At 40.8% G+C, this 27,670-nt stretch overlaps 2 protein-coding genes across 5 annotated transcripts in view; one reads left to right on the top strand and one right to left on the bottom strand.

The window, feature by feature from the left end:
• Nucleotides 1-11,099: 11,099 nt before the first annotated feature.
• Nucleotides 11,100-24,278, bottom strand: skida1 (SKI/DACH domain containing 1). Of its 2 annotated transcripts, none has more exons than XM_039789720.1 (2): nucleotides 24,257-24,278; nucleotides 11,100-14,235 (listed from the first exon to the last, which is right to left on the bottom strand). In XM_039789720.1, exon 2 carries the CDS (start codon nucleotides 13,877-13,879, stop codon nucleotides 11,357-11,359), a length of 2,523 nt encoding a protein of 840 aa, XP_039645654.1. In that variant the 5' UTR covers nucleotides 13,880-14,235; nucleotides 24,257-24,278; the 3' UTR covers nucleotides 11,100-11,356. The 2 variants fall into 2 exon arrangements, with proteins under 2 accessions (XP_039645654.1, XP_039645653.1); XM_039789719.1 differs by lacking the exon at nucleotides 24,257-24,278 and adding an exon at nucleotides 23,097-23,198.
• mllt10 (MLLT10 histone lysine methyltransferase DOT1L cofactor) overlaps nucleotides 23,482-27,670 on the top strand; it is a 49,633-nt gene continuing 45,444 nt past the window's right edge. Inside the window, exon 1 of one of the 3 annotated variants that reach the window (XM_039789715.1) lies at nucleotides 23,482-23,667. In XM_039789715.1, the coding sequence (XP_039645649.1) occupies nucleotides 23,505-23,667 (163 nt within the window). In that variant the 5' untranslated portion in view covers nucleotides 23,482-23,504. The remainder of the gene's footprint in view (nucleotides 23,668-27,670) is intronic. The other 2 variants (XM_039789716.1, XM_039789717.1) reach the window with 2 other exon arrangements.

Below are 27,670 nucleotides of genomic sequence, written 5' to 3'. Positions count from 1 at the left end.
ATAAAAGCAGGGATGTAGTGAAGGGAAATCAGCCCATCAATTCAGTTTACTTTTAATTTGCATAATGTAAACGCGTGTATCGGGTGACTTTATGAGAGGGAATTAAAGAAGGGGTTAGACTTCATCTTGTCATGTGCTACGATGATATGCACTTTGAACTGAAGAGATGTAAAAAAAAAATATATATATATATATATATATATATATATATATATATATATATATATATATATATATATATATATATATATATATAGCAAAGTTAAAGTTTTTCATATGATGACAATGCGACTGGAGGTCATATTTGACCCACCTTTTTATTCGCCACCAAGATCTCCTCATCTGAGAATAAAGTAGTTGAGACATTTTAATAAAAACACGATTGCATGATTGCTCCCGTATGTGTTTGGCTGTCTGATCATGCCGACTGCAACTTCCTCTTTTCTAACCAAATCATTTTGGGTTTTCTGGAGGAATATTAACCCCCTTATATCCGTTTCTTTGGCTCACTCGTCAGAGGTCTTTCTACAAATTAAAGTATATTTTTTTGTACTTTATTTGGAAGATGCATAGGCCTGTTCTCACCAGACCCCTTCTCTGTCAATGAGCCAAACAGCTTGAATACTTTTAGAGTTTAAAGTTCTGAGTCTTGTTCAGGCAGTGGTTTGGTGAACATGTTCCAATATATTTTTAGTTTCTCAGAGACAAAAATAAATTCAGCACACATGTAATCTTCTGACAACCACACTCACCCTAAAGCAAGGATCAATTCAATATCTACAAAACAAAAATCATGTGTAGATAATGTCAGATAACTAAAAAGAAAAAGAAAAAAGGTCCAGGTGTGCCCACAGAGATTTCTTATTCATCAACTTCATGGCGCTTTGAGTAAAGCTTTCTAAATATGAGTATGTCTGTGATTACAAGCAGTCCCATATCTCACTTCATCAGCGTTGTGATTTTGAAATAGATGCAGTGGAACATTTTCTATTTGGTAGGAGCCCAGAGAGGCAAACCGCTGCATCATGTTGCCAAAACACAAATGAAACAAGATAAGCAGATTGGGCAGTCATGGCAGCCAGTTTCCACAGGAGAAGAGAGACAACTCATTCCTCAATCAGCAAAAATAAAATCGGTTTTATTTGAAGAAAGAAGCATTTTTGTTGTATCATGTTTATTTAACAGCTTGTTTGGCTTTATTCTATTCTATTCTATTCTATTCTATTCCCACATATATATAGTTTTCAGTAGCACTTTCTATGTCAAGCAGCTGTTGAGCGTGGCTTTGCCGCACGATAGTTGGAATATCTTGTGTAATCTAGGATAGATTTCATCTTTCTAAACTGGAAAACAATTAATAGCACAAAACTATTGATGGGCAACTAATGGAAGACTTATATAAAACATTGATTGGCCTATTAAAGTCCTGTGTCTCAATATGTCACTTTATTCATTAATGAGGCCTATCTCGCAGTTAAGTCAAACATTAATGAACATGTCATCCAATCAGCTGCATTGACAAAAGCTCCTCGGACCTCCTCGGTGTCTGATGAGCCCCTCAACAAGCACAAAACTACCCGATTCTTCTCTCTTTGCACGGAGCTTGTTAATAAAGGGACTTCAGCACTGCATAGGTTACTTGAGTTGTTGCGTGCCATTAAACTCCCTGCATCCGGCCCTTATTCAGTGCATTTACAAATTCATTTGCAAGCTGCTCAGACACGAATCCATCAATGGGGGACCTGGAAACGCAAAAGGGAAATTTGGAGGTCATGATAAACCAGAAGTAAGCCGCAGTTCTAGTATCATGAGAGAGGTAAAAGCAGAGCGAATGTGACTGAAGAAAAGTAAAATAAATAAATAAATAACCCAAATATGGTGACATATTGCATGGTTTAGCAGGGACCTAAAGTTCATTCACGGTTAATTCGGCAAAAAAGCGGGTTAAGTATCCACACAGAAAAACAGTGTATATGGGTCCACACGAGGTAATCATGCATTTATTAGATCTAAAGCTTCATTAAGAATTGCGCGCCCTTATAATAACGTTTTAGCCTTGACTGGAGTCCCCTCTATGCTTAAACACATAGCCTAAGTGAAACATCCTTATTTAAAAGCTATTTGACGGCGCTCTATGGCTGTTTCCCCCGGGGGGGGAGGAGAAGCTCAGATTACTCTCCAAACAAGTCTCAATCAGGCCAAATTATTAACGAGGATTCACTGTAACATGCAGATCTTATCTGAGCTGGGTCAGCAGGAGCAATCTCCTGTGTTAGACAACCACAAACACAGGAAACACCAGGAAATAAAAAAAATATATCAAAATGAAACATTTTACATCAGAATCATATTGTGTTGATGCTAAACAAGATTTAAAAAAATTAAAATCTTCAGTGCGATTAAGTAACTATAAGAACTGACAATTAAGCAATAAAAATGAGATAAAAACACAATACAGGCCTACCTGTAAACTTACATCACTTTGTAAGTCTTAATACAAATCAAACTGAAGGAAGAGATAAAAGTACGCTTATTGTAAACTTACTGTTAAACATACCAGCCACATTTTAAATCTACATAGCAATACCATACAGGATACATTGATAAAACATTTAGTAGCCTACTATAGAAATATCTAAATGATTTTTCAGAGGAAAGTTCCTCTGCTTTTTCATCTGAAGTTGAATACACCTCCTAACTCCCTAGTGAAATTAGGCCTAAATAAAGAGTTAGTTACAATAAGTCGGGCTTTCCCCTTTGTCCCACATCCTGAATACTCTATTAAGAAGTGGGTGAAAAAAGTTGGCTGAAACCTTATCTGGCAAAGGCACAGTCAACCCTCCAAAAAGTGTCCTATTGTATTTCCCTCCCAATTTAAGAAACTTCACTTGAAGAGAAGAAGAAAGGAAGCTCATTCACTAAAATCTGGTTTTGACACATCATGTCTCCTGCTTGCGTGCCCTGCAGCAAGGCAATATGCTGTGTTTTTCATCTGTCTGACGTTTGACATATAGTCCCAACTGAGGTGAAAATATCTGTCGACTTAGGCAAAGGGCAATGGCACTGACATAGTGATCAATAATCAACAAGCTGTGGCCTGAATGCATGCAGGCCAATGCAGAACTAACACTCTCTAGTAACTCGTCTTCTGCCAGTGTTATGGTCATATATCCCAAGGATTATTTCTAACTAATTTTATTATTTATAATTTATACAGATTTTTTATGTGTCTCTGTATTAGCAGTGCAGGAGGTTCTCTGTTTGTGTGTGTGTGTGTGTGTGTGTGTGTGTGTGTGTGTGTGTGTGTGTGTGTGTGTGTGTGTGTGTGTGTGTGTGTGTGTGTGTGTGTGTGTGTGTGTGTGTGTTGGTGGCTTTTATCCCTGATCCAGCCTGGGCTCCTTGTCCTAACTCCCTGGTATGAGGGGTCAAAGGTCACCGCTGCTTGTGGCCGTGTTCAAATCCCCCTATAGTGTGTAATGTTCTCAACTGATCTGTCGTTTTATAAAGGGATCTAGAGTCCAGATATTAGTTTTCAGACTGTGGAACATTTCAATCAGCTGATTGATATAAAGGATGAACACACAGTAGCTTTAAATTGCCATCTAATCTCGTGCCCTATAGGACTACATTTTATTGGTCGCTTATGTCAAATATATCCAAATAGATGGCAAAAATATGCATTTAAATTGTATAATTGTAAATAGTTTCATTTATAGGACAGTACTTTTTTTCTTCTTTTTAATGAAAACACAAAATACCTTTTGAAGGACAGTTCTGCAGCATGTTTTAGGTCAACCTCTAAAGAATGTAGCTATGGAAAACCAGTGAAATTAGACCAAATACATTGTGAAAGCTTGATGGGTTTTTGCATAAATAATATAAAGATGTAAATGAATGCGAAGATGTACTTTAAAATGCAAATAATGTGTCCTTGACAGAAAAAGTAGCTTACAACAAAGTTATGAGTTTTGTATGTGTGTGGAAGAGGGGTTCAGTTTAAAGGCAAATCATTTAATGTTTTAACACAAAAACTTTCAAAAAGGGCATTCATAAAAAGTCTCACAATTTCATATTATTTAATTGCCAGGGAGTAGTTTGATTGTTATGTTTATTTTTTCATTTAAGAAAATCTAATAATATAGCCTACATTAGGCCTAATTCTAATAATAATTGATGATGATGATAATAATATTAATAATAACAATAAGTTAAGGATGAAAGTTGAAACATGTTTAATCATTCATGTAATGGGATTAAGCAATTAAAAAAAATGGAACAGGAATTTCAAACTTGAACTTTGTCTAAAATGTGGATCACTACAAAATAACTTTATAAAAATACATTTGGGGTTACATTTTGTCTTATTTTATGTTCACGGAACTAACACGGTTTTAGCTTGGCTGCATATCTTTCCTATTTCCAACTGAAGACAACATTTTTCTGTGTCACATTAACTGACTATGAATTTTGGGAAGGTTTGAAATATAGGCTACAGTTTTTAGTTAAAGTGCAATTTTTCACCAGTAATAATAATAATAAAAGTTGTATTCATTTCTAATAAAATCAGCTCCACAGACCCACCAGCGTTGGAGCTTAAACACTTTTGAATATAGGAAATGTGTTAAGCAGCTTTGTGCAGGTCTATAAATGGTCTAATAAAAATAGGTACAACAATGGTCCAGTTCAAACTAATGAATAATTCATAAATAAACCTCTGATGGGAGGCTATTTAAAACACAATATAGGCCAACAGAAAACAGAGGCGAATGGCATAGGTTTAACTAATGATATGTTGATAAATAGCAGCACAACAGCCTAAATGAGAAGAGTATTAAATGCCTTGCTGTGATTCTGATCAGTGTTGAGTGGGCTCCCACTGATCGCCATAACACCAGGCTTAGAGCTGCACTCGAAGCCAACACACGTCATAGAAGCGGGCTTGTTGGTAACTGATTGAATTGTATGTTTAAAGTTGCTCCAGTCTCCACGCAACATTAGGCTACATCTGGCTCTCTCCTGCCCGCAGAAAAGCCTTTACAAATGGAGTTGAGCTCCATGACCGAGGAGAAGCCCTCTGGTGCTGCTTTTCCCCTTCCTCCCCCATGCAGTCCCTCTGGCCAGGGAAACCCACCACACATCGGCCCTGTGGGCTCCCTGACTGTGTCCTTTCTTAACGTGTTTTCAGCGCTTTGGAGTCAGTTATTAACTCGAGAGCATTTGATTTTAATTAGCACATGGAGGCTGGAAAATGCAGTCACTTCAGCAGAGATATGCTCACTAAATCGAGAATCAGACATTTTGGTCAGAATGCTGCTTTTGGTAGCGTATTCTAAATAATAATACAAATAAAATAATAGTAATAATAATACAACCCACTTTGACATTTAGCCTATACATCATTCTTGTCAATATAATCTGTTTTGTTGTGTTACCAGGAGCCCAAACAAATAGAGGTATGGTATGCAACATTTCAAAAGAATTTTTAAAAGCATGTGGCTGCACAGTTAAAGTAGGCTACAGTCAATGAATTATTAATTGTTTAAATTGCTGTGACAAACTAAACTAACCAATTAATTATCCAGTAATACTCTATTTGACGTTTTGGGGTTTTATTTTATTTTTTTAAGGAAAAGTTACAGCAGCAGTGTTGTCCCCCATCTCCTCTCTACACAGGCCGCCATCCCTCCCTCTGACCCCGGGTCTGTGCAGGGGGATGCCGGGTAAAAACCAGCAGAGGCAGCGCTGTTTCCCCCGCTGTTTCCTCCTTCATGTTAAGCCACGATTGTGGTGATGGAGGCTAAATGCATACACATGACTTCAGCGGAAATGTTAATTAATATGTGGGAACGTCAAGTACTATAGTGGCCAGTGACTTAAACTTCGGGAAAGGTTGTTGAAGACGATTCAAAATCCCTTACTTCTTATTTGTGCTTTTGTATCACTCCGTTCTTACGTTATGGCTGTATTATTATATGAATATCATAATGTAATGAGCCCCTGACCTACTTATTTTTAATTTATGGAGGTCTAGGACTTTAAGGTATATCGATTGATTGCCAGTCCCCACACACTTAAAATGTAATAGCAACATGCCCATAGGCTGTAAATGGGGCTGTAAATTGCTAAAAGATTAAAACCGAATGTGTATGAAATTAAGGTTGCAAATAAAAATGGAAATCTTGGGATACAATAAAGCTCTCGATAGTTCTGTAGCCTCACTCCGATGGCCCGTTATGTAACTCAAACTCTAAAGTCACAACTGTTGAAGCATGAAAGTGCTTATATAGCTCAAACCTCAAAAAGGTCAAAACATTAAAACCAGGAAGAAAAATATGGGGAGAGAAATGTGTTTTGTTCTTTTAATCCACCCTCTTCCTCATATAGTTTGTAGCCAATAAATTCACGTTAAAGAGGGAAAAGCACATGGGTGCCACAGAGGAGCACTCTCAGTTCAGCGCATGGAGGAGCCATTCGTTTATAATACCGACTTCTCGTGGGGAAAGCTTGTTTTACACCTTAAACAGAAGCTCTGCTCTCAATTTAGTTTGACTCACATGGGGACAGCCGCACACTTAAACTCCGCGTGGTGTTTCACTTAATTAAAAGGAGTAAGCTTTTGTTTTGGAATTATGCACTTAATTACGATAAATGTATCCATTCCCCCTTCTATTAGGCGGACTGCCATTATTGAACCGATAGACTCCGTAGAGTTTGCATGTCACTCATCTAAACGTCCAGAGTGGTTACGTGCAGGCACGCCGATTGGTTTGTTGCACATGCAGTGTATGAGTGTTACCAGGAGCCCAAACCAAAGTACTGGGATCATCTCGTGGATGACGCTGTTAAGAGGGGTTTGCGTTGTGTGTTTAGACTCTGTGGGACGCACTATGCAAGCATGTTTTTCAGTATGAACTGAAAAGTAACTCTTACGTATCAATGTCATTGCAGCAATAACATCAGGAAAAAGTGCAGAATTAATTTAATAATGTATTACATTTATTCTAATTAAATAGCTTGACCTTCCCTTAATTCTAGATAAATATGAGAGTTTATTTCAGCCTTATGTTCATTTTTTTTATATTCACAATGCCAATGGTATTTCATCCACAGAAGGTCAATCCTGCAGCAGCAGCTTTCCCATACAGGCTTCAAGGCAGAAAAGCAAAAAGTGTGTGCTTGCAATCTGCAGGTTTCACCGTTACACAGCGAGGCTTCAGTTGTAATTTTGTGCTACGCTATTTTATTATGCAGAGAGCCGTTTTCGTGCTCTCTTGCTCCCTGAGACTCAAAAATTAATTCAAACAGAGAAAGAAAAAAAGGCTACGCTTAATTAATACACACACACACACACTTTACAAATTATCCCCTTGTTTTGTTTATTAATATTTTACACCATAATATTATGAGCTTGTGAGTGACTTTGTGTGTGAAGGGGCAACAGGCAAATACTTTACAGTTGAGAGATTAAACATACAAACGTCCTGACAGCTTTTATCGGTCTCCGTGTATTTAAGTGTCTCAAAGATCAATGCAAAGTGCTGACCTTAACGCGGCATGTGTCGGTCAGCATTACCCACAACTTCGTTTTCCCAAACATGCAGTCAGCCACAAATATAATTGTGAGTGCAATAAGCTGGGCTCTTTAGAAAACCTTTTTTTTTTTTTTTATCAAAACCAAATTGTGTTAAGGCTTGTTTTGTTCTTTTTCACGTATTATTTCTATTGGTATTCTATAGAAGTTACAGTCTACTGGTTCCCAATCCGCACTGGAATTTAACCCTGAAACGCCAGCAGTATAATGGCTCGTCTCTGCTCCCAGTATGGCCCCGCCAGGCTCCAGCAGCAGCAGCAGCCCCGGCTCCCCTTATCAACCTCGGGGCTCAGATTGATCGAAGAGCAAAAGCTTCTTAGAAAAGTTGCACGGTCCTGCGCATACAATAGCCTTTGGGCGAGTTTAGCTGTATTCCTGTGCGTCAATACAGATACCTATGGCCGTGAATTATTAGTTCATTTTATTGTATTTTATCCACTATATATGTGGCTATTTCCGCTATGTAGTTGCTGCAGGACTTACATTGAAATAAGTATTTGTCGAAGGGAATAAAGATGTTTCACTCTACGCGTTTGCCATCTCTGCGCACAAGCTTCCTGCAAATGCATGCAAGCTACAATATTGTTTGTTGCACACATGTTCAGCTTCCCTGCAGGAGTCTTGTTCAGGCCAGCCTTTGGGGGTTTCTCTCTGCTTCATCATGTATTAAAGCAGTAGGCTTGCACCACCTCATGTGCAGCGGTTGGAAATGCTGCATGCGTAAATGTCTGCGGTTTGCCTCTTGTAATTATTGCAGGCTCCGCAGGCCTACCACTTCTTCCGCCACACACCCCTGAAATCCATCGGGGAAGGGATTCCCTCACTGCTATAAGAGTTCAACCAAACTGAAGATACTGTATGCAGCCATGTGTGAGGGGTATTTACCATCAGTCATCATTAGTTCTATTGTTAGTTTAAACTGCCCACAGTGTGGATCAGCACTAGTGTAGATCTATTTGGGGTCTATTCCCTTATTTATCTGAAACCTTTTGGCCTCAGGACAGAACCCTATCTGTAATTTAATTGAAGACCATATATGTCTCATTTCCCTAAACGCCTTTAAACATTTATGAAATTACTCGTGTTACAGAGTAAATTGAAAGGTTGAGGACATTTAATGGAAAAGTAGTGCAACATATATCCATGATGAAAAGCAGCTGTGTTCCCCAAATATAAGATTAAAAGAGAAAAAGGGAAAATCCCATTGAAAAGTTTAAAAATCACTTTACTTCTTTGTTATCATAACCTTCTCCTAATGCGAATCCCAGGCCAAATTCTCCATCATTAAATCTGTTAACCACCTCCCCCCCCCTCCAAAACAACAAATGATTGTCCAACTCAAAAGAAAGAGAAAGAGTCTGACAATTACACTCAGTCGCGTTTAATGAATGCTTCATAATTAAAAAAAGAAAGGGAAAGTGCTTCAGAAATCCAACGTTCAAGTTTCCATTTCGAGTGCAGTTGTTCTATATATATCCACAACAACAAGATCAATATACAAGAAACCCCAGAAAGAAAGAAAAAAATCACAAAAATAAATATTCAGTTTCACAAAACAACCAGTGACTTCAAATTCCATGTCAAAAACCTGACCTCAAGTATTGTATTAAAAAAAGAGAAGTGAATGAGTGAATGAGGAGGGCAGGGAAGTAAGGGAAGAGGAGGAGGAAGGGGGGAGAGAGTGCACGCAGCCTCTAGCTGCTCCACGATGCAATTGTTTACATTGATAGCGTCACTGTCAGAGAGCTATTTGTCTTAACGGTGGAAAGACCCTCCCAACAGGCCATTACCACCATCTCTGTCCCTTAGCCGTGCATTGTGAGTACTGCGTGAGAATAGGCTGGTGCGTCAGGGGGGCAAACCCGCACTGCTTTGGGCGCAAACTATTCCTCTTCTTCCTGTGCCGTGCAGCCTATGCGGATTAAAGGTTGAAAGCTTCGCTCTTGCAACACAGCAACTCCCCCTCTCAACCCTGTGCAACCCCCTCCGTTTTACTGCTGGCCTGCTCATATACCAGCTTGTGTCACGGCTGCAAAAATAGCCAGTTTACAGGCTGAGAATATGAGTTCAAGTTTGAATTGTCGCTCCAGCCTCAGCAATAAGGCCCACGGTGAGTTTAGGGCTTCATGGCTGTAGAGTGGTGCTTTAAACATCTACCATATGTATCCTAACTAGTTTAGGCAGAGTGAAACTCACTTTTTTTGTACATTTCTTTCTCTTTTTACAATCACCCATTAAATAGTTTCTACAATCCTCTGAATGAATGCACCCTTTACTGTGCTTGTGAGGGTCTGACATCATTCACGGGCTTTGGGTTTGTTGTTATCTGGCTCGCTATAAGATGGGCCTCTCTTTGTCGCAGACAGAAAGGCCTGCCAATTAGTAGAGCGCGTCCTGCACTGCCATTAAAAACATCTACGCATTTACATAAAAAATACCCACATGTAGGTTGATTTACTTTTGCTTAAAGGTGTGTAAACTGAAGTATTATTACTGAATTTCGTGAGTAGGCCTAAATGAAACAGGTCTGGGGTATACTACATTCACTGAGCGGCCACATTCAAAGGCTACATTAAAGATAATGGGATGGTGATGTAGGCTCCTTAACAAATAAAGAAAGCAATATCTTAAAAAACTTATTGTATTTTGGTTGTCCAACAATAGGAAATAATTGGCGTTTATTTCCAGCTCAGATCGAGACAAATGACTTCTACTAAAAATAGGATAATGAACAACAGTACCTTCACGGAAATTAGCGTATTATTAAATTATAGAAAATCAGAAGACCATCATGGCATGGTTAGAAACTCATATGGGTGAGTCCTAAATATTCAAATAGCAGTCAAATGAATGCAGTTTGGCCTTTGTGTCTACAACCAAATGTCGTCTTTTTTTTATATCAGCATCTCTCAGACATCATTTCACAGGCTAACCCCTAAAGCTGAAACAAGACCCCCAACAGTATCAAAGTGCAATGCATTTAAGCCTATCTCTTGTGCTTTGTCGCATTGTTTCTGAGTAGCCAGAGTAGCTAGGTGTTCCACGCTGTTTTGGTGCCGTTTTCCCCACTGTGACTCCTGAACCTCATATATATAGCCAATCTTGGACATTGTCATTATGTCTGTCTTTTACTTTTTTTTTTCAAACTTTCGTGCTCTAAACGCAAATACAGACAGCACTTGGCACAAACATGGTGTGCAGGAGAAATCGGTGGCCAAGTGGACCAGGAGGGACATAACTCGAGTCTATCGTGGATTCTAACGTGCTATGAAGGTCTGAGCCCTATTATTTTTGATTGTCTGTACATAAGGCCTGTGGTGTGTCTGGGCCTGCGTCTGTGCACAATCACACATTTGCTAACCAGGAAATACTCCGCAGAAATAAAAACAAGACTGAAAACCGTATCACAAGCACTCTAGAAGAAGAAAAAAAAACCACAACCACCAGGAATTAATTCCTGTCAATTCTAATAAAGGCTTAACTGTGAAGTAGCCCCCCCCAAAAATTATTTTAGCATATAAATCCACGAGCGGTGTCTTACAGTTCTGTGGGCGTTTTCTGAGGCTACAAAAGGGGGATCTTATGGGGTTTCCTCGATCAAACTTCAAAACAAAGCGGAATGTAAACCCATTCACAGAAAATAATAATAAACACCGATAAAGTTGCGAGCAATTTGGCCAGCTCGCTTTAAGACTACAATTAGGTTGGAAATGGACACGGTGGGGGCTTTTGTTGTGTTTTTTTTTTTTTTGCTTAAAAAACAGCTCAGCATTTCCTAGTTCTCTGAGCGTGTGGGGGAGGGAGAATCTGGCCGCCTGGCTGCCACCTCCACACGGGGTGGGACGGAGGGGGAGGCCCGGGGCCCCTCAGCGAGTTCAGGGAGTAAGCAGGGCACAAATCCCCGTCGCTGCCAACAACCAGCGACGGCGGGGATGGGAAATTTGCCATCAAGCTGAAAGGCATTTTTGCAGGCGATGCTACGGTGCTGCGTTTGCGTCTGCTCGGTAAATCCACCGTGGATACCTCCTCGCAGCCCGCGGGACGAGAAGAAGACGACGACGAAGAAGAAGAAGAAGAAGAAGAAGAAGAAGACGACGACGATGAAGAAGAAGAGGCAGTCTTGTTGATCCTGGGCACGTTTTGTTTTGTTTGCGTCCTGGAAACTCGGGTTTTTTTTCTCCCCAGTACCGGAACCCTGCAGGTTTTGTTCCTGTGCTCCCACTCCTCTGTACATGGGCTGTCCTGGGTGCTCCTGTATTCCTGAGGACCACACGGGGACCTGGGGGGCACATCAGGGCTCTTCTCTGTGGCTTTAATCCCGCTGTTGAAAAAATCCCCGTGTTTGATAGGATATTGGCCATTGCTGTTCTCTGTCTTATCTTCTTTACATTTGACTACAGTGGCCTGGCTCTGGTATTCGTATTCATCACAGCTTTCCTCCACTTTAACTTTCACATTGTGGAGGTTGAAGGGTGGCGTCCTGACTGTCCTGCCGCTGTCCGAGTGGGGGGCTGCGGTCACCGAGAGCTCCTCTGGCTCGATCTTTATTTTTTTCAGTGGAGTGGGCGGTTTTAGGCTGCTGGCTTTCGCCTCTCTTTTGTCGGTACATTTGGGGAGCCTGGCTTCTTTGTCCTGGTTACACTGTGCGCTCAGTCCCGGGGGGCACTTGGTGGGGTGCCCCGGTGTCCTGCGTGAGGGGTGAAAGGCCTTATTCCGGTTGGGTCCCGGTGAATAAGGGGCCAGCTCGACCACACGACCAGCCCTGTTTGGATCAGCCTCAAACGCTTTCCCCCTTTTGGACTCAGTGAAAAAGCTCTCCCCCGTGACAGTTGAGTTACATTTTGGTGGTTGTAAGGGTCCAAAGTCCTTTCTAGTTTCACTGCATATAAATTCACATTTCTGGCGTTTCTCCTGTCGGTCCCCTGGCTGTGAAGCGGCAACGTGGCCCAGTGTCCTGTGCTGTTTCTCGTGTTGATGCTGGTTGTTGTAGTGAAACGTGGGCTGCAGGACCAAAGGTGCTTTACTAGTGTTGAGAGTTTTGGCGAGAGAACCGACCCGGGCCCGTCTGAACCGGATGCTCTGCACCGAAACACGGCTTGAAACAGAGCTCGAGTCGGACTGAGAGGAGCTTTCCTCCTCGTCTGAGCTGACCTCTGAACTATCTGACTGCGTGTCATCTTCGTCCTCGCCTTCCTCTTCCTCCTCGGAGCTCCCGGAGTTGCTGGAGGTGGAGAGGCCAGACCCAAAGTCCGAGTCCCGGTACGCCCGGTCGGAGTAGGTGCTGGACTCGGTGTCGCTGCTGTAACTCTCCGGGAAACTCGGCTCGTGGTGGTGGTGATGATGATGATGGTGATGCTGGTGGTGGTGATGATGGTGAGGTCTGGGGTCAAGGTAGAAATCCGGACCGAGGTGGAAAGCACCAAAAGAAGTCCCGTGACTGCCGGGTGATTTGGGTTGTACGAGCAGCACCGGCGGTACGTGGTGGTGCGCGTGTCTGCTCCTACTCCACGAGTGCCTCGCGCTGTCCCTGCCGCCGCCCCCCTCGCGCCTCCTCTTCCTTTTGTGAAGTAGGTCGCCGGCTGAGCGCGAGAGCCTGGACTGAGCAGCTATGGCGGACTGAAGCACCACCGGCTGCCGGCTCACCGCGCTCCTGAAAAACGAGTGCCTTTGGCTCAAAGTAACACGATTCCCTGCTATTTTAGCATTTTCATAGTTTTTAAAGTGTTTGTGACTGGGCTTAGTCGCCGAACGGTGCTCCCGTCCGTTGGTTTTGTGGTAAAATTGAGGTAGTTTGGAGTCGGTAAGGCAAGGAGTCAGCTCTCTCTGCCTGCCTGTTTTGTTGTGAAGTGTGAGAGTCTCCGGGACACCGTGCAAACTAAACCAAACTTTTTCCTTCCACAGTTCGGCGTCAGCATGGAGGAGCCCCGGGGACGCATCCTCATCCCCGGGGGAACACACCGCTTTCGCTTTCCTTTTGTTGGACTTCAACACCCGCTCCGTCTTGCAGGAGAAGTACAGAGCCTCCACGTCCTCCCGCGATATGAGGGTGCATTTAGCGGCATGGAAAGCTATAGAGTTGATTGCTTTAAGCTTCCGCAGCTCCTCCAGGTCGCAGTGGTGCTTTTTCACGTTCAGGTGGTCCATGCGCTTGTGCACCGTGGTCCGGGGGATGTTCTTCAGCAGGTCGGTGAAGACCTGAGACAAAGCAAACATTTGCTTGCCTTTGATGAGCAGGTATCCCAATCTCACCCCTTGCATTTCTTCAAAGCCACACTCCAGGTCTCCCATGTTTTATGTTTCCGCTCCCGTTGTATTAATCCATGTAGTCACTCTCAGTATATTATGGGTTTACCAATAAATGGCATAGGGTGGCGAGCTCAAGGCATTCTGCTCATACCTTTAATCCATCCACACTGCTGCTGCTACGTCATGAACATGCAAACTTTGACATGCGGATTTAAATGGAGCTGCCGGTGGCTAATAGCTTGAATGATCTGACAGCATCCACTTGTCGCCTCTTGCCCCGGTCCGGCATGGTGGAGGAATGCGACGGATGCGTCCACCAAGCCGGGGCTGCTGCTACCTGCCTCTGCCGGCTCCACTCCCCTCTGGTCGGCAGCAGGACGAGGGGTAGGTATACACCACTGCCTCAGCCAGACGGATAAAATAGTGAGAAGAGAGAGAGAGAGAGAGAGAGAGAGAGAGAGAGAGAGAGAGAGAGAGAGAGGGAGGGAGGGAATAGTGAGGTTGGAGGGGAGGGAGAAAGAGAGAGAGAGAGTCAGAGAGAAACAGAATAAGAGCTAAAATGCAGCTGCTATTCTGGCTGCTGGTTGAGCCACAAATAAAATGACAGAGAGGGGAGGTGCGCCAGTCTGGAGACACCTTCATCAATTAATGCCCCTCGGAGTCGACGCCCATTGGACGCCGCTGACAGGTGATGCAATAAAAATGGATATTCCATCCCCACCCCCTCACACACCCACCATCACAGTAGTTTAAAATTGTGCACACAGACTCCGCTTTTAGAGTAAATAATGCAGTTATAAAAAGTTCATATTTCAAAAGCTGCAAAAAGAGCTGATACAAATTCCCAGTTCGTATAGGTAGCCTGTGTCTGCAAAATGTCATGATAAGACTGGAATGTATTGTGCTATTCCCTTTCGGCCCACATCAGAATGTATGCGGTAGTAGTTCTATGCAATCGATTGTGCTGGGAAAATGACTCCACACTATGGGTATTTTAGACAGTTTGATGTGTGTTAACAGCTTAAACAAACACATTTGCTTTTTACACTTGGAGAGCTGCTTTTCCACGTTTAGGCTGCTGCCCTGACCAATACTCAACTCATCTCCTTTTGTTGGCTCTAGCTTTTCGTCCATATGATTTTTTCCTCGCTGGCTGACTATAGACTGACCTAGACCTAGGCCTACTTATCCTACAATATTTATTCATACTGCGTAGGCCTATATTCATTGCCTATACCTTTATTACTTCCAATGTTCTTTTTTATACCTTTCCATTTACAGTGTGCGCGTCTCTCTCTGTGTGTGTGTGTGTGTGTGTGAAATAATTTTAAATGTGCTGAAAAGCAGGGTGTAGCACTGTTTATATATTATGTATTTGCGCAGGCAATTATGGTTAGAGATAAAAACTAAAAATGTTGGCTACATTACCGTCAAACTCTAGAAATGATATTTTTGCGAATTTAGTGGAGTCATGCTAACCCGACAAATCCCTGTTCAACGGTAGCCTACTTTTCATCCTGGTAAAACAATGTGAACAGTAATTGGACGGACTAAAAGTGCAGAGTCAGTGTTGCTTTTCCCACACGATTTTTTTAGACAATGAAGGTTGATGTTGCCATTAAACAATCCTATTAATATCTCCCGTTAATTTTTTTAAAGAGACATCTTGGAGCAACATCTATGGAATCTATTGCATTTATTAAAAAAACATATACATGTTAATAAACTGTTATGTTAATAATATGTATAATCAACAAGTAGCTTTTTATAATAGGGGGACAGGAACACACACGTCCGTGTTTGCTGGGAGGCTTTGGGATTATTGAACATAATCACCTACTAGGCTATTTTATTTCTAGTAACTCATGTTGTCTGGTGTCATGCATAATATTTCATACGCAATTTGTCTATAGGCACGTGCATATTGTATGTGCGCACCGAAAACACCTATATAGCCTAAACGCACGCACACACACACACACACACACACCGCACGGAACATACATACAATGAAAGACGCACAATCTGAAAGACGCACGCGTACTCACCGTACCGTACGCCACATCGGACGCACGCCACGCACGCACACACACACACACACACACACACACACACACACACACACACACACACACACACACACACACACACACACACACGTATATAGAAAGAGGAAACGTAGGCTGAAGCCACCACCCACACTGCTGTCCAAATAATGTGACTGTGTAGTATATTACACACTAATTGTTTGAATTACCGGTAGGCCTTCAGAAGGCTGTTTGGACTGGCTATTGTGTTTCGCCCCTGAGCCATATTTTTCAATACTCCCTACGTTATGTTTCGTCTTTGTTATAGGCTACGTGAATCCCTTGTGGCCCGTTCCTCACGGGCATCGCTGTGCGCGATGGGGCCATATTCAAGACTGGGCATGCTCATTTCCACAATGTTAAGCCTATTTGCTTATTTACATAGCATTCACTGTATGTTGAATAGCATCGATGTTACATCAAACAGCGTGTCACACAAACACACACACACACACACACACACACACACACACACACACATACATACACACACACATATATATATATACATTCATGGCGTTGTTTTTGTAGTCCTCTGAATATGATTGGGCCGTGTCCACAAAATTCACGCAATGTTGGACTTTAAAGCATAATCATCGGTCATGCACTTACAGACAGGATCGTGCATACCAATTAAGATAAAGGAAAACAGTAATTGCATGGGACTTAATGGAAACATAGGCTATATCAGTGCCTGTAGCAACCACACACAAGTGTGCGCACTGTATATTTGGATGTTTAGGGTCATAGTGTTGCACCTTAAAATGTCACCGTATCAATGCTTTGTTGTGGACCAAAAATATTTGTCTCCTTTTTATAATTTAAGAGCTTACATTACAGTAGCACATTGCATGCTATTGTGCCTCACAATCGTAGAGATAATTAAAAGTTATAATTATAGTAGCCTCTAGTGTGAAAAAACTCCTTCCATTTATGAAGTAGGTTATATTTTACTCGATAAACCACAGAAAGCTGTTATGCACCTCCCAAGTTGCAGTTTAAACACAATAAGAGATCACTGTTTGGTGCCCGTAAGCGCGCGAGCATCTGTGCAGCTATCGGTGAATATGTCTAGGCTGCCCAATCACTTCACAAAAAGTAAACTCCAGTTCAACTCCCATACACTCATAGGTCATCTGACCTGCATTAGCGTTGCTTTAACCAATAACCTGCACGTTGAGCTCTTCTCGCAGCAAAACTCGCTTTTCACGTGCTGATTCTATAGGACAGCATTAATACATGCGGAGTTTCACGGATGCAGCAGAGTGAAGTGAAAGGAGGGGCAGCTTGTTGAGGTCCGGATCCCCGGGGAATAACTCAGATCCCAAAACCCCGGTGCAGCGGGCCTGGCGTGGGAGATGCAGGGAGGAACAGACAGTCAAGGATTTTTTTTTTTACAAAATGCGTGCTTATTGTTTTATTTAATCGTATAGCCAAGGGTTCTCACTTGGACGTAGACGATTTAAAGCAATGTAAACCAACTCTTCTACTGACCTGAATTGGTCCACAACCAAACTGACCATTCACGTGCGCTTTTCATAGAATATAATTGTCCTATAGGCCTAAATACATATTTAAACACAAAATAATGAGGTTGCGCAACAATTGTAGACAACTGTTAGACGTTTGTTAGGCTACTGCAATGGGAATCAATCAGCAAAAATTTCACATTACTTTTCTTCACAGTGTTGTAAAAGAGGTAGCCTTATCTATTGATCCGTGATGTTGATGTGAAACAGTAAAGGCAAAAAGTGATTACTGTCTGTATCAGCTTTAATTTGCAAAAACATCTGCCGTGAAGTTTCTCATATCGGTGCTATAGACAATGATACGTTGTTTTGTTTTTTAAATTGGGACTTTCAGCTTATCCCAAGGTCTGAAAACAATAATATATTTTAATAATTAGCCTACTGGAATAAAAAAAAACAGCCTCGTGTTTATATATATATATAGGCCTACATATAGATATATGAGTATTTCCAATTAAGACCAGGGACTCTTTGTTATGCAGATTTGTGATGCACCAGATGCCACACCGCCTGGATGTTGCACGGAACCGGAGTGGAGGAGACGAGAACGAGTGGCCGAGAGAGAGACCTCAAACATGGGGAAGGTTTCCTACAACAACCCGCACTGTGCTAGTGATACGGGGGAAATGCCTGAGACGACCAAATGTTGTACTTCAGGCTCATTCCTAGATGGACATTAGGCGTATATAGGCTTGATAGATGTTTTGTGGCATGGCCGGAGTTACACTGCAGGGAACCAATAAAACTCACTTAAATCTGTAGGACATGTTTAGAGCATGGAGTTATTGGGGAGTCAGTGCCATTGTAACATAGATTCATGATAAGAACGAATACACATTATGAAACATAAATTAATAAAACGTCTATTTCAATTTAAAGTAGGCCTGTAGCCGACGCATGTCGGATGTTCGCCTCGTGGCTGCTGCTTTGCCTACTTTTTTATTTTCCACTACTTCACGGGGAAAGACCGGCTTAATGGGGGAGTTAGACGGATTACGGTAAGGATAGGCTACAGCTTACAAACACACATGACCAATGAACACACACACATGGCCGTTTATAGAATATAAATACAAATGGACCTAGGCCTACTTGATTTCAATTTAGTTTTGCAAAATATATAGAAAGCCAACACACTTAATACAATCGCGATGTGGAAACCAGTTAATTGGACAAGTTTATGTAGCCCGTGTATTTACTGAATTTCATTAAAAAAAATGATAAGCTCACTGGCCATACAGTCTTTTTGGTAGGCTATAGGCAAGCCTCCAAACTCTTCCACACTCGTCTAACCAAACATGTTGCTCCTGCAGCTCCAAGTCATTTGTTTTGCATCGAGTTTTATGGAGACACTTGGTCAAGGAGGCTCAGGCACTCGTAAGAGCATAGACTTTTTATGACACAAACCCACTGCCCCATGCCAAAACAATGAATTCCTCTCCACCCCCCACCACCCCGGGAGAATGTGATTTTACATGCAATCCGAGCCTGAAGTGTGTGCGGACAGTGGTGGGGGGAGGGCTCCTTCACCTTTCACCCCGCCGTGTCGGGTCTGTTTGTATTTTTTCCTGGGCCTCTGTGCTACTCGCCGACCAGAGAGGAGACCAAGTAGGCTACTGACGGGTCTGAATGTGCTGTGACCAAGAAAGAAGCACGATGGCTCGGTAGCGTTGGGTTCATTTAGCTGTTTGCAACTTCTCAATATATCAAGCTTTCCCACGCGGAATTTAGCACCAGATGAAAAAGACCAAACATTTCTATTGGAGTAGCTGATGACTATTAACCAAATAAATGGTTCCAATTTCCCCCCACACATCATATAGTATTTGGGAGGGGGGAATCATGTGACAGATCGTAATACACATGGTCTGTCACAACCATTATAGTAGCCCTTACAACAGATATTACATTTGCCATAAACTGCATAAACAAGAAACACATGCAGAATTAGCCCAAAAATAAATACCACTTCAGATATCTAAAGCCTGGCATATAGCATATAATTACTGACGTGAATATCAGGCTCTGTTAAATTTAATGATGCATTTTAGGAATTGCTGCAGCTGAATGATCTAACTAAAACTTACTGTAACAGCTGTATTGATGCAACAGGGAGTTGGACACAATGCAGACATAAATTCAAGGAAGTTTGAATCCAGCACCTATATGAAGGGATGAAGAACTTGCGCATGTGTGTTCATGCTAACTTACTGCTTTGTCCTTGAAACACTGTTTCTATTGTTTAAATTTAACTAGACTTAAAGAATAATAGGTGGGCTAAATGTATATGCTGGTGTGGGTTGTGTAAAAACTGATATATATATATATATATATATATATATATATATATATATATATATATATATATATATATATATATATACATATATATAGACTTAACATAAACAATGTTAGGCTGTTTATTTTGTTTAGCAAGACCATAGATTAGTTTAGTTTACATTCTACATGACACCCATGAAAAATACCCATTCCTCATTTATTAATTGATTGGGAAACAAACATATGGCATCAGTTTGAAAACACAATTGCTTTAAAATAAAAGTCCTATACTTAGCTGTCAGTAGTCATTTGTTGAAGCTTATGAGCTAAGTCTGTGAAAACATTCCACCCAGACTGCTTTAGTTTTCTGCAGCGCGCGCGCGCACACACACAGACACACACACACACACACACACACACACACACACACACACACACACAAATTTAGATTTTATTACTGGGGTGATGTTTCAAACAAACATTCCTTGCTCATGGGTCTTTCTGGGAATTTATAAATGTCAAGAAAACACATAAGCCTTTAAAGAGATGGAGTTAGAAAGGCAATAAAGAACAGTTACCATTAGACAAAATAAATAACTTGGCAGGCATTTAAGTGTGTCCAACATTCAATGCCTTATAACAATGCCATTTCAGATCCAGTTTACATAGAGGTCTGTGGGTGTGGGGGCCGCTTTTCCCAGTGTCTTTTCTCCCAGCGTATTTTACACGTTCCTCATCATGCACAGAAAAACCACAACACTACACTCAGCCTATGCAAACATGCCGAGGAACCAATCATGAGTGCCCTCTGACTTTTTTAATCTCAAGTGATGGGAAGTCACATTTCTGACAATTAAACATAGACCAAAAATGACAGAAAATATGAGGGAATATGAATAAGCATTCAAGCCAATCAAACCCTTTTATTTGTTGTTCCTATAGTTCTCTTAATAGCTTGCAAACTGCTTAATCAATGACATGAGAAATAACACAATCAAATATGTTTTTCGAGGATGTGGTCTCAATCTTTGGTTTATTTCTGCTCTTTCTCACCCAGGTCCAACTTTACCACTGTACTGTGCAAGTGAAATAGGCTATCTTGCACAATATACAGGCAGAATGTTTGAAAACCCTGACAGTGCCAGCATATGTCCTGCTCTATAGGCTACATTTGCATTGTGGAAAAATAATGCATATTTTTTCAGTTTTCTAAATCTTAACTATATCTGTTATACGGCAAGAGAATACGGTTGTGAGCTAATTTAGCTGCTGTTGCAGTGGATTTAGAGATCCTCATCCAAAAACCAACTTGATGTACAGTATAAACAACAAAGCTCTAACATATAGCATCTAAGAGTACTGCCTGATTATTATAATCATAGAATACTTTAAATTATATAAAAGCTCTGAGGTTTAGGTTAGGTTACCAATAGTGGTTGGAAGCAGATAGTGTCAATTTTCTGTCTCAGAGAAAGCTCTACTCTGACAACCCAAGGAACATTATGATTCGTGCAGATTTTGACTTAATCAAGTGCAAGTCGTAAAAATCATTTGCCATTTTCAGTGTTTCAGTAGCTGTATCGGCCCCTCCACAACCGCTGCCCCCTCCTTCGCCTCCCTTTGTTCTCTTCAGCTCTAATAGGTTTTCCCCTGCCACACACAACTCACTTTTTTTCTGTTCCCCAGCTCCTCATCCCTCCAAAACCCCCTTTTAGTGCAGTGCCCAGTGTCGACTGGAGCATTTGAGCAATTTGAAATTAAAGCAAACAATGGGCAGGCACTCCCAGGGACCTCTCGCTCACCATATTACACGGAGGACGCTCGTGTGCTCTTGCGCATTATTGGCAAGTCATTACGTTTCTCTGGAAACCAAGAGCGGGAGCCCGCTCAGAGAAATTGGTGATGCAAGCAGCAGCTGAGTGCTTGGAATAGCATGTGTGTATGTGTGTGAGAGAGGGAGTGTGTGTGTCTGTCTGTGTGTTTGGGAGCATCCTTGGCAACAGCATGGGGATGCTGTCAAAACAAAGCTGTATATTGACAGGTCTGATATGCAGCCTGATACAGGATTCTCAAAGTCCATTTAGTAATTTTTAAGATAAAAAAGGTATTCATTGTTACACTGAACAGCTTTTTAAATTGCTGTCTGCAGTCTACTGGCTCTACGCTCAATAGACCTACACATTTTTCTACTATACTTAATCATATTTAAATGGCATGGCGAAAAACAAACTATTGAAATTACTTGAAAATGGTAAGTTCTAACCAAAGCTGTTGATTGTCCACAGGTGTAGGTATACATATAAACTATGATGCAATTTCTTTGTATATAGGGGCTATCATGTTTTTAAAGAAAATCTCTGTAGTTGTCATTGACTTTAAAACTGTAAAAACTGTTGTTAAAAAAAAGGTGTAATGGACAATATAGTTAGCCTATACATGTCATGCTTTTTTTTTATACAATCTGTCATGTTGTATTAAAGAAGTTTAGTAAGATGCAATAAAACACCTACAAGTGTGACTTTTAAGGATACACATGTACAAACATAAATGACATCTGGAAAAAATTCTTCATTACAGCTTGAAAATGAATGAGTAAGCATAATGACAAATGCACAGTCCGCCCTATAGAGTAGTGGTATTGAGAATGAGGACATACGTCATGGTAGCTTGCTGTTACGTCACGATTAGTGATGTGACAGTGAACCAAATGGCTTCTTATAGGACAGCATAAAATAAAACATAGATGTAGAAAAATCCCACAGAAAGTGAAAATCAGCAGCTGTCCAGAATTTACTGCAACAACTAATATGTAGTGTAAGTGTGTTTAGTGTGCTTGTACCATCTAAACCAAAAAGGACACATTTAAAAACACAATTTATTCAGACCTGTAACTAATTATCTTCGTTATTTATTATTCTGCCAGCTTCTCGATTAATCGGTTAATTATTTAGTCTATAAAATCAGTTGATTGCATAGAGGGATCGCCGTAGTCAATCTTGTTTTATTTTTTAGGAAATAATTTTTTTTTTAATGCTCATTAAATTTTCCAAGATCTCAAGTTGACTTGTTGACGTGTTGTTTTGTCCAACCGTGCACCCACAACCCAAACATGATGAATAGGCCTAATAAAATGTTACAAAACAGCGAAAAGCAGTAACGCTATTTCTTATTAATTTCAATGCAGCTGTGCTCTATGCATTACACACGTCTCTTAGTCCACTCGGCAGATCAAGAGTTTTACAGTCATTGCTATTAACAAATTTCAAACACACAGTGAACATTCAACATTCACATCTGTTTTCTAAACATCTTGCTTTTAATAGGCCTAGTTCTCTGTCAGTAATACACCACATATTTGCCTACCTCCATGTTGCTACAGTGTTGACAGTGAATCGAGTAAAGTGAAGTCGCTTTGCTACAAAGTTTCAAACAATCTCAGCCATGTGGAACCAAAATAGAATGTTGCTCTCGGCGACCCAATCCCATTCGTTTTTTACTTCCTGTCAGAGGGCACGCACATACACGCGCCTTGCGTCATTACGCATTTCCGGTTCTCCACGACGTCCCCCCTCTTCTCCTCATCGTCGCGCCGTGAAGTGGATGTTTTGGTGAAAAAATACGGTGTCGAAAAGGGATGTAAATACATTTAAAACATGACATTTCGAACGAGTGGGACATAAAGCAGCGTAGCAGGGGAAAGAGGGGCGTCTTCAGCGAAGGTTTCGGTTTATCTTTACATCGTATTCCTCCGCATGTCCGCTTTCTTCGTAGATGGTCTCCGGCGAGCGTTGTCTGGCGGCGGACGACGAGTTGTCGACGAATAATATGAAGGAGATGATCGGCGGTTGCTGTGTTTGCTCTGACGAGAGAGGCTGGGCGGAAAACCCGCTGGTGTACTGCGACGGACACGGCTGCAACGTCGCCGTGCATCAAGGTAAGCTGTGCTGTTAGCTCGGTTAGGAGTTAGCTGTTAGCTTACAGGCTACTAGCGTAGTCTTGTTGCAAGGTTATGTAGCGCTCCATATGGAGCCTCCTGCGACTGCCCTAACCAAGGCCAGGCTGAGGTCAGCCTCTGCTCACACAGCAGGGCTGTCCACTGCTTTGGCAGCTAACTTTGCCTGTTTAATCAGATATAGACGACAGTTGACCGATGCTTTATAAAAAAAACCGTCCTGGCTGCGAGTCCTGCTATTTGTTCTGTATTCCTGTCAGAAGCTGTCATGTGGAATATAGAGAGCTAGAGGGATACTCTCCTCTTGTCAAAAGATGTTAAGAGGAAAACTCGAGTCGAGAACTTTAAAATATGTGATACGGCCCACTGATTACTAAATAATAGTCCAAACTGCATTATTTGTGTGTATATATATATATATATATATATATATATATATATATATATATATATATATATATATATATATAAGGTAAACTTCTTTAGACGTTGCTTTTTAAGTTGAGAGTCCAACATTTTGGCTACATGTTAGCTTCTAGTATAGTGGCAGTGCTGCCAAGACTTTGCTTACCCAACATGACTCAGATGATGACGTCCAGTGTTTACAAATTTAACAGCTGGCCATGTGTCCATTTGTCAAACGCAGGGGAGACTAAAAACTTGTTGAAATGTCAACAACTCCTAACCCATGCAGATGCAGTTTGCTTGAAACACAAGTTCTTTTGTAACTATTTGTTAGTGTTTGGACTGTGAACGAGGTCTGACAGAAGCGTGTCTGTAAGCCAGCAGTTACATACATGGCAGGACTCAGATCTAGTTGCAGAAACTAACCCTATGCAGTATTAGTAACGTGACTTATTATGTTATTATTAGATACACAATCGTGCCAAATCTAATAGTATTTTATTAATATTACGGTTGCATCATATTATCTCAGCCTGCCAGGCTTTATGACGACATAAACGTACTTTATCAGTTTGCCTAAGATTAAGTGTATTTTGAAACTAGACAGGGAAGTTATTTTTGTAGTAAATTGTGATACTCTTAATATCAAATGTACCCCACCAAGCATTGTATACCATTATATACAAAAGCTCTTTCCAAAATGAAATTTGAGTTTTGAAGCTTCAATACAAAGTATTACCTAATATTGAAAGCAGCAATTGGACCACAGATTAAACGCTTATATCAAAACATGATCCCTCTGTTAAACATCCAATCACTTCCCAAATGTGGTCTGGTTAAATTTATTTGGTTTAATAATTAACTATGCAGCACATTGTATAATTTATTTAATGTATACATACTACTTTGCAGAGACACATCTAGTAGGGTTGCTACTTCACCTTCCTCTTGTGAATTACTGGTAGCAGACGAGCTATTAGTCAGAAATAGACAGGATTTTGATTCAGGTAAGCTACAGGGCTCTGTCATTTCATGCATTTCCATGACCAGATCTGCCCCTTTTATCACCGTTATGACAGCAAACGTAAATGAAAAAACGTGTTTGCCAGATACGATTAACAAGCAACATTCAGCAACACATTTTTTTAAATATATGAATAGGTTTTGGGGTCAGAACAGTGGCATGTATTTAATACATAGAAGAGAGGCATAAAAAAAAGAGCCAGGAATGCTTCACTGAGATTGTGCAAGTCTCAAAATTTGACAATATATACTAATACTATAGAATATACACTATTTACTAATGTTGAAAGAACATTTTGGAAGATGCATGCGATTTAGATTGTACTCTGCAATAAATTATAATATTGCATTGCAATGCACATGGAAAACAATGCAAGACATTTACTTAAAGACATCAGTCAAGACTGTTGAGCAAACTTCAAATGTGAAATTATTATAATTAGTGTGTAGAATATTTTCTGATCTGTCACTGTTTTTTTTCTTCCCATTGCTGGACAAAAGCCTCCATCAGCAACATAGTCAAAGTCTTATTAGTCTAAATCATGTCATTAAAACTAAAGTATGATTTATGTTTTAATTTTTTCTATATCCCTTCCCAGTCTGTTCTTAACATTTGTTAACACATGTATGATGAATAAAAACATGTCTCCTGTGTGTTTGAGCGCTCCTCTTAAAGCTTGAAATAACAAAGATCACAGCATGGCAATGAATACAAATCTTAATTGGATAAGCCAGCCATATTTATTAAAATGAGTCGATTACAATGTGTGCAGAATATCCTAACCAACTGGTACTTGGTGTTTTGTCTGCAAGTCTGGTCACCAGTTTCTTCATTTGAACTAAGTAACCTTTGGGAGTTTTGTTCTCAGAAATCTGTATTATAGCTCTGTAGAGGTAGGCTATTTAGGGTCGTGCTGCTGTATAGGATAGCACTGCCTGTACTGCAACTTCAAGTCTGAGTCACGCAAGCATCAGTGAAATCAGTTTGTGTTTTTTTTTTTTAAGTTGCAGTCCATCGTGTATATCATGTTGTTTGCTAATGCAGTGTCAAACTATTAAGGTTTGAATGAACTTCGTAGAGTGTATGGAAGTAAAGAGAGCTTGTGGCCCTCTTCATGTAGCATCCACAAGGCAGTGAGTAAAACAGAAATGTGTGTAGGAGGTCAAGGTTGTGAGCTATTTGATGGTGATGTGTAAGCAGTATCATTGATGCTTACATATCTTGACATTAACAATGCATGACCAGTGATTCTGCCATTGTCCAAGGTGCTTAACATATTTTGTAGTGCAGGAAAACTATGTCAGCTGTCACTGGGGTTGGGCATCGTTTGGATATTAATGATTCTGATTCCGATTCTTCCTTTCGATTCCGGTTCTTATCGATTCTCGATTCCGATTCTTTGAGTGGTGGAGTTGAAATGGGTCACATGCTTATTTCACAAATATGAGGAAAGTGAGGGTTGCAGTTTGACGGGGCTTTTTCAGTGTAAAATAAAGCCACACTAGAGCGCTGCTTACTGTGCTCCATGGCTGCAACACAACAAGCGCCTGGCTGCTACGGAAACCAAAACTTGCGCATTTGGAACCCATGATCAGATTTGAAACCAAATCCTCCAAACGATTCCAATAAACCTTAATTAAGATTCCGATGGAATCGTAATTTTGGAACCGATTCCAAGTAGGAATCGGTTCTCGATCCCCAACCCTAGCTGTCACTGTAGAGTGACATAAAAAACAACAACTGTGTGTTCAACAGTCTGTCAGATCAAAACACAGTTCAGTTCTGCATTCAGACTAGTTTAGTCGCAAGTTTGCCTTCTGGCACAAACATTGTTGGAAGTGGCGATTGTGTGATATTGTAAAGATGTTATCAGGTGTCTTCAGGTTTAGTGTGGTTTCATTATCACTGTGTAAATGTATTCTGTTATATAAAATGTGGTCTTTTGTTGTGGTAGTGATGACTTGCTTTAATGCCCCCGCCCCCCCTCTGTTTCTCTTCAGCCTGTATGTGGTGCATGGTCCACGGTCCAAACTGCATTATATATATATATATATATATTAGGGCTGTCAATCGATTAAAAAAAATTAACTAATTAATCGCACAATTTGCTGTAGTTAATCACGATTAATCGCGTTTTTAAATTGAGACTGAAGCTTGTAGTAATGGATATTTAAATAATGCTAAATCACTTAACTTTGCAAATATGAAGAGAAAACAAACAAGGAAAGGTTCTGCTAAGTTCAGAATGTTTAATATCTTTCAGAACAATAGCAGCAACAATTTGGCTTATTTAGTCCTGCTGAAGGCTGCTGAAATGGCTAGAAACTGTCCGACTTGAGAGCAGATATTTGTCACCACCCCCAATATTAGCCACATACCTAATATACCATATTCTGAATAATATACAAATGTACAATACAATGTATGTATATATAGATAGATAGATAGATAGATAGATAGATAGATAGATAGATAGATAGATAGATAGAGAGAGAGAGAGAGAGAGAGAGAATATATAAATTACAATCTAGGCAGTACTTAATATCATAAATATTA

Source organism: Perca fluviatilis, chromosome 22 (genome assembly GCF_010015445.1).
Source record: "Perca fluviatilis chromosome 22, GENO_Pfluv_1.0, whole genome shotgun sequence".
NCBI lineage: Eukaryota > Metazoa > Chordata > Actinopteri > Perciformes > Percidae > Perca > Perca fluviatilis.
This window is presented reverse-complemented; position numbering and strand designations above follow the sequence as displayed.

Excerpts from the sequence above, each read along its gene's own strand:
- skida1 (XM_039789720.1), bottom strand. The coding sequence starts at position 13,879 with ATGGGAGACCTGGAGTGTGGCTTTGAAGAAATGCAAGGGGTGAGATTG.